This window comes from Vidua chalybeata, chromosome 4 (assembly GCF_026979565.1).
Source record: "Vidua chalybeata isolate OUT-0048 chromosome 4, bVidCha1 merged haplotype, whole genome shotgun sequence".
NCBI lineage: Eukaryota > Metazoa > Chordata > Aves > Passeriformes > Viduidae > Vidua > Vidua chalybeata.
The window spans coordinates 46,552,108-46,566,532 of NC_071533.1; the positions used below are offsets into that span (position 1 = coordinate 46,552,108).

At 38.9% G+C, this 14,425-nt stretch overlaps 1 protein-coding gene across 1 annotated transcript; it reads left to right on the forward strand.

The window, feature by feature from the left end:
- The first annotated feature begins 531 nt into the window (after nucleotides 1-531).
- On the forward strand, nucleotides 532-1,809 carry NPY1R (neuropeptide Y receptor Y1). The gene is made up of 2 exons (XM_053941226.1): nucleotides 532-1,230; nucleotides 1,351-1,809. Exons 1-2 carry the CDS (start codon nucleotides 532-534, stop codon nucleotides 1,807-1,809), a joined length of 1,158 nt encoding a protein of 385 aa, XP_053797201.1.
- The last annotated feature ends 12,616 nt before the right edge of the window (nucleotides 1,810-14,425 follow it).

The window sequence follows — 14,425 nt, forward strand, 5'->3', positions numbered from 1 at the left end:
TGGGCTTTCCCCTCCTCCTCATGTGATGCCTGGATATAATTTCACTTAGAGCAGTTTAAGAAAGCAGACGTTTGCAGATTAAACTTGTGAAAAGGAGATGTAAAACATAAAGTGGAGGCTGCGCTGGTGGAAGGCTGAAATTGCTTCCCTGCTCGCTATTTCGTGCGACTTGTGCCGGCGGGAACGGGCCGGGCAGGGCTCGTGTCCCCCCTAGCCGTCCTGCGCTTCGGTCCTGCCTGCTGCCTCCTTGCGCAGCCCCGCGGCGCGGAGCGCAGCGAGCCCGGCGGCGGGCGCGGGGCGGCTCCGCTGCCGCGGGACACGGGCGCGCCGCCGCTCCGGCCGGGGCAGGCGCCGCGCCCGGCGGTGACCGGCCCTGCTGCTTCCCTTCTCCCCAGGTGCTCCGAGGGAGATGCGGCACTGAGGAACGGGCTCGGCCCGGGCTCCGCTGCGGGGCTGATGGGCGCGTTCTGAGCTCGGAGCGGTCTGGATGAACGCGGCGGCGGCGAAGGTCGGCGGCGAGTTGGAAACAACATGAATACCTCGGTTGTCGCCCCGCTGGGAAATATTTCCGGTGACCTGAATTTTTCGGAGATGAACTCGCAGATCTTGCAGTTTGATGATGAAGATTGCCACGTGCCTTTGGCCATGGTCTTCACTTTGGCCTTGGCTTATGGGACTGTGATAATTCTGGGAGTCTCTGGGAATCTGGCCTTGATTGTCATTATTTTAAAACAAAAGGAAATGCGCAATGTTACCAACATCCTCATTGTCAACCTGTCATTTTCTGATCTCCTAGTGACCATCATGTGTCTTCCCTTTACCTTTGTGTACACTTTAATGGACCACTGGATTTTTGGGGAGGCCATGTGCAAGTTGAACCCTTTTGTGCAATGTGCCTCCATCACTGTCTCAGTCTTTTCTTTAGTCCTCATTGCTATTGAGCGCCATCAGCTGATCATCAATCCCCGCGGCTGGAGGCCGAACAACAGACATGCCTACATGGGGATTGCTGCCATATGGATTTTAGCCACAGCTTCCTCCTTGCCTTTCCTGATCTACCACGTATTAACAGATGAGCCCTTCAGAAATGTAACATTTGATGAATATAAGGACAAATATGTGTGCTTGGATCTGTTCCCCTGGGACACTGCCAGGCTTTCTTATACCACAACGCTTTTGGTGATTCAGTACTTTGGACCACTTTGTTTTATATTTATTTGCTACCTGAAGGTAAGATAGAATCCTCTTGCAATATGTACTTTGTTCTACCTGATGTTTATTTATTCTTGCAAAGATGACACTGGTAGGTTAATTTATCCCATGTGTTTCTCTTTGTTGAATTTCCTGCAGATATACATACGGTTAAAAAAAAGGAACAACATGATGGACAAGATGAGAGACAGTAAGTACAGATCCTCTGAAACCAAAAGGATCAACATCATGCTGATATCAATAGTGGTCGCATTTGCAGTTTGCTGGCTGCCTCTCACCATCTTCAATATCGTGTTTGATTGGAATCATGAAATTCTGCCTGTTGCTACCTGCAGCCACAACCTGTTGTTCCTGATTTGCCACCTCACTGCCATGATCTCCACCTGTGTGAATCCCATCTTCTACGGGTTTCTCAATAAGAACTTCCAAAGGGACCTGCAGTTTTTTTTTCATTTTTGTCACTTCCACTCCCGTGAGGAGGATTATGAAACTATAGCCATGTCCACCATGCACACAGATGTTTCAAAAACCTCTTTAAGGCAGGCAAGCCCCATCACATTTAAAAAAATAAATAGCGATGACGATGAAAAAATATGAAGAAGTAATAAAAATTCTACACCAAACTGCAAGAAGTGTGATTGCAGGTGAAGTGTGCCCAAGGACAAGCACAATTACATAACAAGTACAGAAAGGGTAATGTTTTCCTTCCTTTTCCAAGGAACTTTGATTGTTGTCACTTTGAAATTATGTGCTGTGCATTTTTGCCCCTTGTACTGCTTTAGTTCACAAAAGTTATATCTGAATTTTATTTTAAGACATAGTCAGACCTGCTACTACCCATGGTTTTCATCAGTCGTTTTTGTTGTTTTCTTTGTACAGTTCTGTGCTTCAGCACAAAGGTTTACTTATTGATTTTTTTCAAAGAAGTAGTTTTGAGGAGTGTCCATTCATTACCATTAGAAACAATATGAACCAGAGGGGCACTGTCATTACAGAGGATATCCACCAAAGAATAAAACTAGGAAATTCTGATTTGAAGAGGAGTTTTTTTAAATTCATCTTTTGATCAACATTAAAACCTTGTAAAATCAGTGTAGGTTTGCAAAAAAAAGAATTATGTGAAACCTATAGAATATGTTTAAATGGGGACATACAGTTTTCTCATTCAAAGAGGCAATTTGGGCTGTAATCACTTAGTTTCAAAGACAGGATTAAGAAAGAAATTCTGTTCTCATTTACAAGAATAAAACCCTACAGTAATTCCACAGAGCACAATGGGATAACTGATGCTTCAGCGCAGCAAATGAAAACATAAATGGGGCTTCAGTCCCAAATGATTACAGCTGGTTTTAATAGCACAGGCTTTTTAATTTAAAAAATCCAAAACCCATTTTTATCTGGCATCAGTGACAGGAGTTACTGTTGCTGGGATGAAATGTACCATCTGTTCCAAGCCTGTGAACCATGTAAATTCTCCTTGAGACCTATGTCCAGAATCTAGAGGGAGATGGGACTGTTTGCTGTCTGGACAAGGTGCAATTCCATCCTCACAGGTGACAGAGAAATTCAGGTCTGGTATTAAAAAAGTAAGATTGAGCTATTTGAGTCTTTTCATAGTAATTAGTGTTGATCTATATAAATTATGTATAGCTTCACAATACTTTGTGCACCTTTGTGTTCAGATGCAATGGCATAAACCTGGACAATCTCCAAGGCAAAGGATGGTTTAATCAAGACCTGCAAAATTTAAAAGAAGGGTATGGATATAGGTTGGGTATAATTGGTATGTTTATCTTCCAAACTCACAGTTCCCACAGTCGGTTGAAGTGTGGAAACATTTGCCAAATATACAACACAATAGACCTCTGTTACTACTTAAAATATATATTCTCTAATTAAACAAAATATTTGTGGCTAGATCCCAGTTGAGGGAAACCATATAACTTAACTGCTGTAAATGAAATTACAACAATGTCAGCCAGCTGAGGCTCTGTGTCATACAGTGTACTTTGCTATATCATCAGTGTCTTTTTGAATAATCAGCTTTTTAAAATACAATATAGACCCTACTTTTTTTTCAGCAAGGTCACTTTAAATCATTCTGACAGACAAGAGGGTCTTTAAAATGGATATAAATGTAAATGCAAATGGAAATCTGATGTGATACATTTCTAAGCAAAAATATCTCAGGATGTTATGGTGAATTTCATATGTTCTAAATTTGACATAGATAAATGCCTAAGAAATTAAAATTATTTGGGTTGCTAGTATTTAAAAGTGAAACACCGTGCCTTGTGCTGTCTTATAAATAGTGTAGAATATTGAAGTAGCAATGTGTTCTTGTGCATTATAATTCCATGTATTTCTCTACTGGAAGATAATTTAATTTAGAAGGAGTTTTCTGTGCTTGAGAACAGAGGCAGAATGTAGGAAATTAATTATAAGACAGAAGGTTCTTTCAGAGCTTTGGCCTTTTGTATTTTGTGAGATTTCATTTTTCTTTGTGCTTCTCCATGCAACGTGTTGTTTATAACTTGACAGGGGTTTCCTGAAATTATCTGTCTCTCACTTTGCAACAATTTTCATATCTCAAAGGATGTGTATTTTCACAATGAGATACCATGTACAAAAACAGCCATGTTTTTTTGTTTTTTTTTTTTTAATTAAGATTGTCACAGTGGGTTTTTCCCATTACAAAAAGTCACTGTGAATTTTATGGCTTTTTTCCTTTTCTTTTTTTAAGCCCTTTCCTTCAATGTAGTGCAAAAAGAAAATTCACTCAGTTGAGAAACTTTCCAGTTAGTTTGCTGGAAATTTTTGACCAAGCTGAATTAGGTGCTTGTACAGAGTAGGTGTAGAGGAACTTTAGAGGAACCTGCTGGTGCTCAGGGACCTAAACCAGGTGTGTCCTAAGATTTGGAGGTCTCCAGTGGGATAGCAACATAATTCTTCATATGTCAACATTTCTCCTGCTTGAGGTACAGCCTCAAATCATGCAGCCCATCTAACAGTGTGTCATACCATCTCCCAAGAATGCGTGTCAGGTGGTTTTTGCCCACCAGCACCCTGATAAACAGGGTGAACTGTAAATGGGAGCATTCTTCCTGCTCATCCTTCTTAAGCTCAGGAGCCATTATTCCTCTGCACTGCTGTCCTAGGATTAGGCTTCTTATGTTTCCTCACTTCCCTGCAAGAAGTCTTTCCGAGCCTCTGCTGAGGACACAGGTTAGTGCTTTGTCACACAAATAGCACAGGGCACACTGCCTGTAATGACAGTGGAAATGAACACAGTGTAAGGACTGTTCTGCAGGAAAATGCATTTGGAGAATTTCAGAGGCAAAATCATGGCTCTTGTGAAGAATTTGTTATGAGGACAGAGATAAAAGTAGTCTCTCTGAGGTGCTGACCTAACATCTGCAGGGTGTAGCTCAGATCTACTGAGAGCAGTATTTTCATCTTTGGTTTCATGATTTGACGCTGGAGTTCTCCAAAGCTTTCCCCTGCCAACAGCCAGCTACAGTACTGATCCTCTTTTTCATTTTCAGAGCTCCAGCATGGCTTCTCCTCTATATGCTAAATTTCTTTACAGGATAAACTGACAGGTTTCGTGTTTCACTATAATTTTTCAATCATTCTGGATTGATATTTATTTCTTCTACATGCTGTTTTGTCAAACATCCCAGACTTCAGCACATGTTGATTCCTGTCTCAAAAGCCTGAAGATCCCTTTTATTCTTTCAGACTTGTAGAAAAGTTTTACTGACAGAAAAACAGAACAGTGAGTGATCTATAATGTATCTTATTATTTATGTGTCATACATTTCATGTCAAATCTGCAGCCTTAAATGACAAATGTAGCTATTTAATAAGCATCAGTATTTGCTTCATTTGTCAGTTATTTTAGCATCTTAAACGTCATTTTGATCGACCACAAACCTTTAACATTTCTGCATAATCTAAATAAACCAGCATATTTGTATATCATGTCTGTGTTCCCATTTTGCTTTTTTTTTTCAAAAAATGGTTGTGTCATTTTAACTATGTACAGTAATTCATGACTTTCATATCAACATTATAAAAGGATAATAAGAAAGGAAGTGATTAATCGACAATAAAACTTGCCTTTGGTAGGCTAAGAGAGGACTGGAAATTTAAGAATATATATCTATATGTATATAATCTACCCTGTCATTATGACCACATAAAGAGAAGATTTAAACCAGGAAAAGAAATCAACATGACAGAACCCCTAAGGGACTTGAGCTGATGCTGACTGCATCTCATCACTCATAAAGGTGTGAATGGCTAAGGGCTCATATATTCTGACACTGTGGTCTTGCACTACAGTACCAGCTATTATTAATGGATCCTAAAGGAAAAATTTTATGCTGATTCATATTCAGACTGTAAATCAGTATATGTTTCAATCCAGGACTGTATATCAAATTCTCATTTTTACCTCAGAGAAGTGTTCTCAGATCAATGAAACAGAGAACTTTAAGAAAGTTAACCATTTGCCTAGGCATTCTACTAAATAAAACGACATTGCTGGATGCAAGCTCATACTCTTTCCTAAAAATCAGATTTTGGATATTGACTTTTTACAGAAATAAGTTAATGGCATATAGTTGTTTGGCTCTTTTTTTTTTTTTTTTTTTTTTTTCCTGGATTCTTCTCTGGATTTTTTTCCTGGGCATCATAATGCTTCAGTTTAATGCTTTCCTTCCTACTTCTTTGTATCAAAGAATTTACCAAAGCAGTGCCTAGAGAATGAAGACAATAAGATTTTCTATCTTCTCTTCTTATTTTTAAAGCATACAAAACAGTAGGAAACACAAGCATAAATAGCATCTCTATCTGCAGCAGATTAAATTAATTCAGTTGAGTAGAAAAGGGGAGAGGAATAATAATTATAACTAAATGATACATTTTGTTGACAGTCATTTCTCAGTTGAAGGATATACATACAGCTCCAAGATCTACCATGTCTTCTTCATTCTTGTGTTCTTTAATACGTGGTGTCTGCTTCCCTGAGTTATTACTAATTAGCCAAGTCATTATTAAAGTTGATGTGAAAGAAAATTCTTCTATACGTGTTTTGCAGAATTTCAAATGCTTGAGTATAAAATCCAAGATGAAAAAATGTGATCAGCTTTGGCTCTTACACTTTAATTAACCTGTGGTCTGAAATAATTTCTATTCAGTATTTCTGCCCATGTATAACAGTGTTAATGGTTTGACTGAAGTTGATATTTCAAATATTTGGGAGTGCATTCACAAGGACTAACTTCAGCTTTCTTTCCTAGTCTCCAAGGGCATTCACAGCTGCACTACTCTGGTGCTATGCATTACCAAAATGTCTTTCCCTCAGTTGTCTATACAGCTGCTACATGGCAGGACTGCCATCTTCCAGAGCAGCACTGGGCCTGGGCTACTGCCTCCCTTCTTCCATGGAGCTTCTGCTCTCACTTTGTATTTCATCCCCTTGCTAGCTGCTTTCTGAGGAAGCTGTAGAAATTTGTACTCTGATTTTTTTAAAGTGCCCGAGTATATGCTAAAATTCAGTTCTATTCAGGACAGTGCTTTAAATAGTTTCTTTCATTAAAATTATCTTCCAGCAAGTGTCTCATAGGCAAGTTTCTCAAAATTTAGAAGTATATAATTTACAAAGCCTGTGGAGGAAGTATGTCCATACAGAACATCCAGCTCATTGTAGCAAAACTGACAGCACACACTGTCTTGTGTTTTTTAAATAGCTGAATTGATGATCTGGTTATTTATCATAGGTCAGGCTTAGTTGCAAGAATTTAGTCCAGGTGAAAACATATTTGAAAGTGCTGCACAGGAGATACTCTGCATGGTTAACTAGCTTGCTACAAATTATGCAACATTTCAGATATACAGGGAAAGCGAGTCTGGAAGAGAGACAAAAAGCAGAAGATCTAGATGAAGTCTTGATGCCTTCTGTCAGACACAAAAAGACTCAAAGGGAGAATCAAATATTTATTTATTTATTTTGGGGGCCCAACAGACTGACAGGTAAATGTTTTTTTTTGAGCAAAATGGTGGTCAAAGAAGTATATATGATAAACAGGTTCTCTGCTCCCATTTCCAGAGAAAGAATATGGACGTTTATAAATGACTCTGAAAATATATTTTTTAATATTCTTTACCTTGGATTAATCTAAATTGCTTTTTGAAACAAAGGAAATTAAATGGTTTTGGCACAATCGAAAAATAACAGCTTTTCATTGCACCCACCTATTGCATGAGTCCATTTGCTGCTTCTTCTGCACAACATGGAGAAGGTTTGTTTATGGCAGGAGGAGTAACCTGATCAACAAAGCCCTCCTTGTCTCTCTTGGCTCATATCCACACTGATATTGTGCTGCTGTTTTTCCCTTTGCAATCTTCCCCTCTGCCCCAGCCTCTCCCAAGCTATGAAAGTCTCTCAAGTTTTTATTATGCTGTTTATGTTGTTTCTTAATAAAAGCTGTCTGTGAAAACATGTCCTTGAAAGATCCTATTCAATGTGTGCTTGAACATATGGGTGAGAGGCCTTATAGGGCTTGTAGAAAAGTGACTGGCAACATGAAGATGTTTCAGGCAATAGAGAAATTGAAAATGTAGTTGCTGCACACTGTTATTCAGCCATTTTCATTTAAAGCTGTTTTTATAATTTTAATCTATGTAATCTAAATGTCAACTTAGCTTATGCATCTAGAGTAAACTCTCTCTTGGTGATCAACCACCAGAGACATTTAGCAAGAGAAGACACTGGGTAACCCACTTTGTATCCTTACTTAGCCTTACAGCCTCTCACTTGCCTATAAGCTTCACATTGTTTGTACTATACTTGAAGATATATATGGAAAAATCTTCACTTCTTTCTCTTGAAGACTAGTAAAAGTTCAATAATTAAGAGATGTAAGAGACAGGACTGGATTACCTTCTCTGATTTTTATTTCCATTATTATTGTGACTGTAAAGTTTAAGGGTCTTCAATTAAGCTTTGAATTATTATCAGTTTGGGCACAATGGTTTTCACCTGGATGTCAGTCACCATGCTGATATGCCTGTAGTTAGACAGGTGCTGAAGTAAAAGCCTTAAAGCCTCACTTAAAACACTGGAGGGTTAATGAAAAGCCCCATTGACTTAAATTAGCTTTGGGTGAGGTACTTAAGTGGCACTAAGGTGCAACACATGTCTGAATATCTCCATTAGTCCAAGGGACAAATTACAAAGTCATGTTCGGCTGCTTCTTACAGTATGGTTATCCTCTTAAGTTCTATTCTGATGTATTTTCCTGACACAATTGCAAGTTAAATGTGTCCACTGAGCTGCCTGGCTTACTGATTTAAACCAATTTGCTTCACAGAAAATTGAAGAGGGTACTAGCAATTCATCACTAGCAAAAGTGTGGGCTTTTTTTTTTTTGATGATGATGATGATGATGATGATGATGATGATTACTACTACTGCTGCTTTTTTCAGCTTATTAAAAAAAAAAAAAAAAAAGAAAGATAACTAACAGCCAGCCAGACAGCATACGTTAGTTTAGATTTGAAATTCACTTCAGGCAGTAAGGAATCTCAGCCTGCAGCATAGGCTGTGCATTTACCTGGTAGAGGTACACCTTAAGCAGGAACATAAGCAGTCATGAATAAAACCACTGCAGGCCATTGCTTAAAACCAAAACCAAGTGTCTTCAGAATTAGATAAGGGCACATTTAAGTCAACATACAGAAACTTGAATTCAAATATTAATGATATTTGTAGTGGAATTTATACATTCAGATAACCAAGTGACTTCATGAAATTATAAAACCTGAGCCTGGTCTCATTCATATTAGTCAAATGCTGCAGAAACATCTCTGCTTTTGTTCAGAAGTGAAGTTTATCATATGGATGAGGCAGGTAAATGAGATCAATATCTGAAGCTGTCAGATTGGGTTTTTTTTAGACTCATAGATTTTTATCTTGCCTAGGATTAGGGTAACATAAGGAAATTAAATACCTTGGCTTTTGAATTCCTTGGTGATTTTCACTCAGTCCTGACAGATTTGCTGAAGCTTTGTGAGAGTGAAGTGGCATTGGATAAGCTGAGTACCTGTTATTTAAATAAGGTTGTTCTTTTAAGGAGGACATACACATTATAGGTGTTAGTATCTGAAGTCTTAAATTCTACACAGTAGAATATAGATGTATATGTTTATTATCATTTATAGAAGCATGTTAAAATTAAGCAAGTGAATTTTATAAATTTACATAAAACCCTTAATCTTTAGCCGTTGTTTTGTTTAGACTATGTTGGTAGAATAAACAAACCAAGCAGTGCTGACTGTGGAATTTGTTTTAGCAAGAGGGTTTTGGTTTCTCTGCCCCTGGGACCCTGTCTGAGGATCAGCACCTGCATGGGAGACATGGGATATAACTCACGAAGTGAGGCAAATGTATCTTTGCCAGCAGGATTATCTGACTTCCTAGGAAGGGCTTTAAACTGGGAGGGATGTGAAATGAAGACCAAATGAAGGTCAGCAGCCTGTGAGGGAGTGAGGGACAGAGCTAGGGCCTAGCAAAGGGCCTAGAGTGGTGTGAGTGAAGGCAAACACAACCACAATAAAGAGCTTCAATGACCTTAAACATTTTCAGGAAGCAAGGAAACACCTACAAGACCCCAAATTGGGAAAAATTCCCTGATCCTTTCTGGGAAATGACATGTCCAAGTGTCTCTGAAGTGCCTGTACACAAATGTGTGCAGAATGGGAAAAAAATGTGAGTAAGCAGAGAAATGCATGGGATTGCAGGGCTATGGTCTTGTTGGGATCATGGCAATGTAGTGGGATGGCTCCCAGGACTGAAATAATGCAGTGGAGGGATCCAGACCCTTTAGGAAGGACAGGGTAGGATGACAAAGAGCTGGAGTTGCCCTTTAGGGCTCCCTTTTGGGAGAGAGCAGTTTTACAGAGCCCTTCTGAAGATGGATGAGGAGCCTGCTGAGAACTTATGGGAGAGGATTAAACAACAAACCAGTATGGATGACATTGTAGGGAGTGTCTGCTACAGGCTGCCTGCTCAGGGAAGCAGTAGATGATGTAAGAAGAAGCCTCATGTTCACAGACAGGCCCTGATCCTTGTGGTGGACTTTAACCACCCTGATAAAACTGCAGGGCATTTAGAAATCCAGGAAGTTCCTGGAAAGCACTGATGAAAATTTCATGATGGAGATGACAGAGAAATCAATAAGAAGATCTGATAGACCTCACACTTGCAAATAAGGAAGAGCTTGTCAGAGATGTGACAACTGAAGGCAGTATTAGCTTCAGTGACAGTGGAGTTTAGACACCTAAAAGAACAGAGCAAGGCAAACAGCAAGATCACAGCCCTGAGCATTAGGTGAGCAAATTTTGGCATCTTCATGGATCTGCCTGAAAGAGTCCCATAGGATAAGGCTATGGAGGGAAGAGGGGACCAGGCTGGCTGTATGATATTCAAGGATCATCTCTTCGAAGCTTAAGAACAGTCCATCCCAATGAACAGGAAGTTAAGAGATGATACCACAAGGCCTTTGTGGATGAGCAAAGAGCTCCTAGGAACACTCAACCATGAAAAGCAAGCATATAGAAGGGAGAGAAAATGATAGGTATCAGAAAAGGAACATAGAAACAATTTTTGAGGATGCAATGACAGGATTAGGAAGAGCAAAGCTCCTCTCTGGTGAGGGAACAATGCAACAAGAAAGGCAGCAGGATGGGCTTCTGTAAGTACACAAGCAGCAAAGTGTGTGTGTCTGCTGCTAAGTGGGGTAGGGGGGGCCCAGTGTTACAGGACATTGAAGAGGCTGAGGTACTGAATTCTTTCTTTCCTTTGTCTTCATTACTATGACAAGCCTTCAGAAATCCCAGGACCTGGAGACTAGAAGGAAAAGCAAGAACAAGGAAGGCATAACCTTGGTAGAAAAGGATCAGGTTAGGGAATACTTAAACTACTTGACATAAATAAATCCATTCGATCTGGATGCAGCCTTCCTTCACAGTTATTGAACAACAGATCCTGAAAACCGTTGATCCTGAAAACCATTTCCAGGTTCATGAAGGACAGGAAGGTGATCAGGAGTAGTCAGCATGGGTTCTTAAATGGGAAGTCATACTTAACCAACTTAACCAACTTTCTATGAAGATGATTATCTTACCAAGCAAACTACTAGCATGGTAGATGAGGGGAGAGCAGTGGATATTGTCTACCTTGACTTCAGTAAGTGCATATTTAAGTTTCAACAGCAGCCTCGTTCTCTGAAAAAAGCAAACATTTACTTTGCAAATGTTTCAATGCTGACACATTGTCATGTATTGCTTTTATTAACCCATTAAGGAAGATCCAAGTAAGCTTTCATATAGAAGCATTGCCATTTGCCTCACTCTGTTGACTAAATTTGCAGAACAGGCCACGGAGACATGGAATCTGAATGTTAATAATTTTGGTCTTTAGAATAACCTGTAGTAGGAAGTGTAGGACAATTATCAGTTCCTAGGCTAAGCTTTAGTATGTGTGTTTGTCAAAGTTTGTGTTTGGGGCATTTTTATTTTTTAAATAAAACAATTATTTGAATAGTAAAATCCAGTTTAGCATGGTTCCTCTGTTAGACAGACAACTTGTTTTTGAAAGAGTTGATAGTACAAACTATTCCCTTGCCACTCTAGAGCTGAATGAATTTGAAAGAGTTCTGATTGCTCTAAAATACTTTGCTTACTAGGTATGATACATCTTTTTTAAAAAAGCTACAGGTGAAGCAATGATTCTGATGATGATTTATGCCATGTTACTAGTTCTAAATTAAGGACACAAGTGTTATTCATACATTTTAATTAAAAATTGGTGCTAGCCCTGTCACACGGGGTATTACCATTTGATTTCTTGGATGATTTTCTTAGAAATGTGGTGCTGTTTGTACAATGACTATGATTACAGTTATGCAAAAAAAAAAAAAAAAAAAAAAGAGCCAGACAAAACCTCTCTGCTCAGAACATAATTTTTTATATTATTTCTTAAACCATACCCTCTCCCCTTCAAACACCACTCCAACCTGTGTTTTTAGTTCAGGGTAGCACAGAGACAGTTTTGATGCCCTAAAAATCTCACTAAAGGCTTCCGCTGCTACTGACCCAATCTGAAAGCTATGCTGATTTTTCAGCACTCTCTGGAAGCAGATCCCTGCTAACAGGAGTATTTAATTATACCTCAGAGTATTCTGCCACTGTGCCCTATAGTTCGCCAGAATTCAAGATCATATGAAGCTGCTTTGATTAGACAGAAGCTGAGATAAACATGTTCTTTATGCAATGCTATTTAAAAACACCTTTTATACAGTGCTGTTTCCAGAACAACAGGAAGACAAGTTCCAAATGAGCCTAGGTTTAAGAAGCTCAATCTCTGCTTCCTTTAAGTGTTCTATTTGCAACTCTTTACACTGACCCTCTGTAATCTCATTGCAAGCAGCCACTGCTGGGGCCACTGAAATGACAATCACACAGACTTCCTGTAGGTATGGTACAGCATTAAGCAATCCCTCTCCCCACCTTTCTCTCTTCCCACACCTACGCATCACAAGCACTTGTCAGACTAAAAGGTAAACAAAGCTATGGCATAGATCCAGCTTAAGAACAATAAATCTAACAATGAAGAAGGGATTTTAATAGGGGAATTGGTCCCATTTGTCAGCTGGTTACACAAACACCTGTTCTGGTGTGAAGGCAGAGGTTGGTGGGAGGAATGAGTGAATGTCTAAAGATGGGAATGCACAGTGCTTGGGCTGGCATGGACACGTAAATATATTTGTCAAACTGCATCCTATTTTTTTAATTAGGAAAATACTTAATCCAGCAGTGTAAGCTCTGACCTGCTATGAGGTCAACCATTTTGGGTGGCCCCCGTTGTGTGAGCCACTGGTTTTGCCATGTTTTTGGTTTTGCCATAAACAAAAAGGCTTGGGTGGACTTTGTCTAGATCTTGAGTACTTGCTGCTTTAAAGCAGCCTTCTCTTGTCTTAGGATTTAAGCTTTGCATTCTGACAACCATTTTTGCTTTTCCATACAGAAACAACTTTCATGCACGCTGTGCTGTAGAAGCTGTCAACTCTTTTCCAAGAAATATAATAATCATGGAAGTATGCATTTTCTAGTAAACTCTAGAACCATGTGCAGTGATTAGTGGTATGAGCCTTTGGATTCCAAAACCTGGCATTTCTGTGTTTTTTTTTTTTTTTTTTTTTTTTTTTCTTCACCTGGAAACTGTGTGGAAGAGACAGATTGTTGAAGGGCTACATCCAATGAGAAAAGAAAGAGTTGTGCAGTTGAGTGAAAACTAAATTCAAGAAACTGCTGTGGTCGAGATTCCATTGATTCTATGTTTCTATGACTAGAATGTCACTAAGCAATGTCACTAGCCCTGATATTTGATCTTTCTCCAAGCATATTCTGGTATGCCAGTAGATTCAAACTGTCTTGCTAAAATCAATCACTTTTACCAGCAATTACTGTGTTGAATCACTGTGAACTTCAATTTCCAACTCACTTTCAAAGTTTTAACTTAGAAGGAATTGCCTTGATTCAGCTAAGCTTGACTTATGAAATCATATATGACTCAGCCTGTATGCTCCCTTGTAAAGTGCTCAGAGACTGTGATATGTGATACTCATAAAATGAGTTTATTTACTGTGTTCACTGAAGCTCATCTGCGTCAAATATTTAAGTTTGAACAGCAGTATTTTTTGAAAGAAAGAAATATAACTAAGATCTGAAATGTGAAATTGTTTTAACTAAGGTTTTAACTGAGTCCCTAACATATAGATGTGCACTTCATATTAATATCCAGTCTGGAGATCTTTTAACTGCATGTATTAGCAAACATATATCTGGTTTCCACATTACAACATTTGCATATAAATGTGTAATAAATGCATATAAACCCATTGTTAGACATACTGGAAAGAATACTTTTAATAAAGTGACCAAATTAAAAACCTGGAGGTTTTTAGAATATTGTAACTTCTTGACTTTTCCAAAGTTTCACAGTAAAATATAATTTGACTTTGATATAGTGAATTCTCTCACATTTCTAAAAAAACCCAGCTGGTATTTTGACTGTTACAGTGATTGACAAAGGCACTGGCCAACCAAACATCTGCCAAAGCTGCAGCCACCTCACTGGCCAGGA

Bases quoted from the DNA above. Each gene is read 5' to 3' on its own strand.
- NPY1R (XM_053941226.1), top strand. From the start codon at position 532: ATGAATACCTCGGTTGTCGCCCCGCTGGGAAATATTTCCGGTGACCTG. The intron at 1,231-1,350 runs GTAAGATAGAAT...AATTTCCTGCAG, and splicing joins TATTTATTTGCTACCTGAAG to ATATACATACGGTTAAAAAA.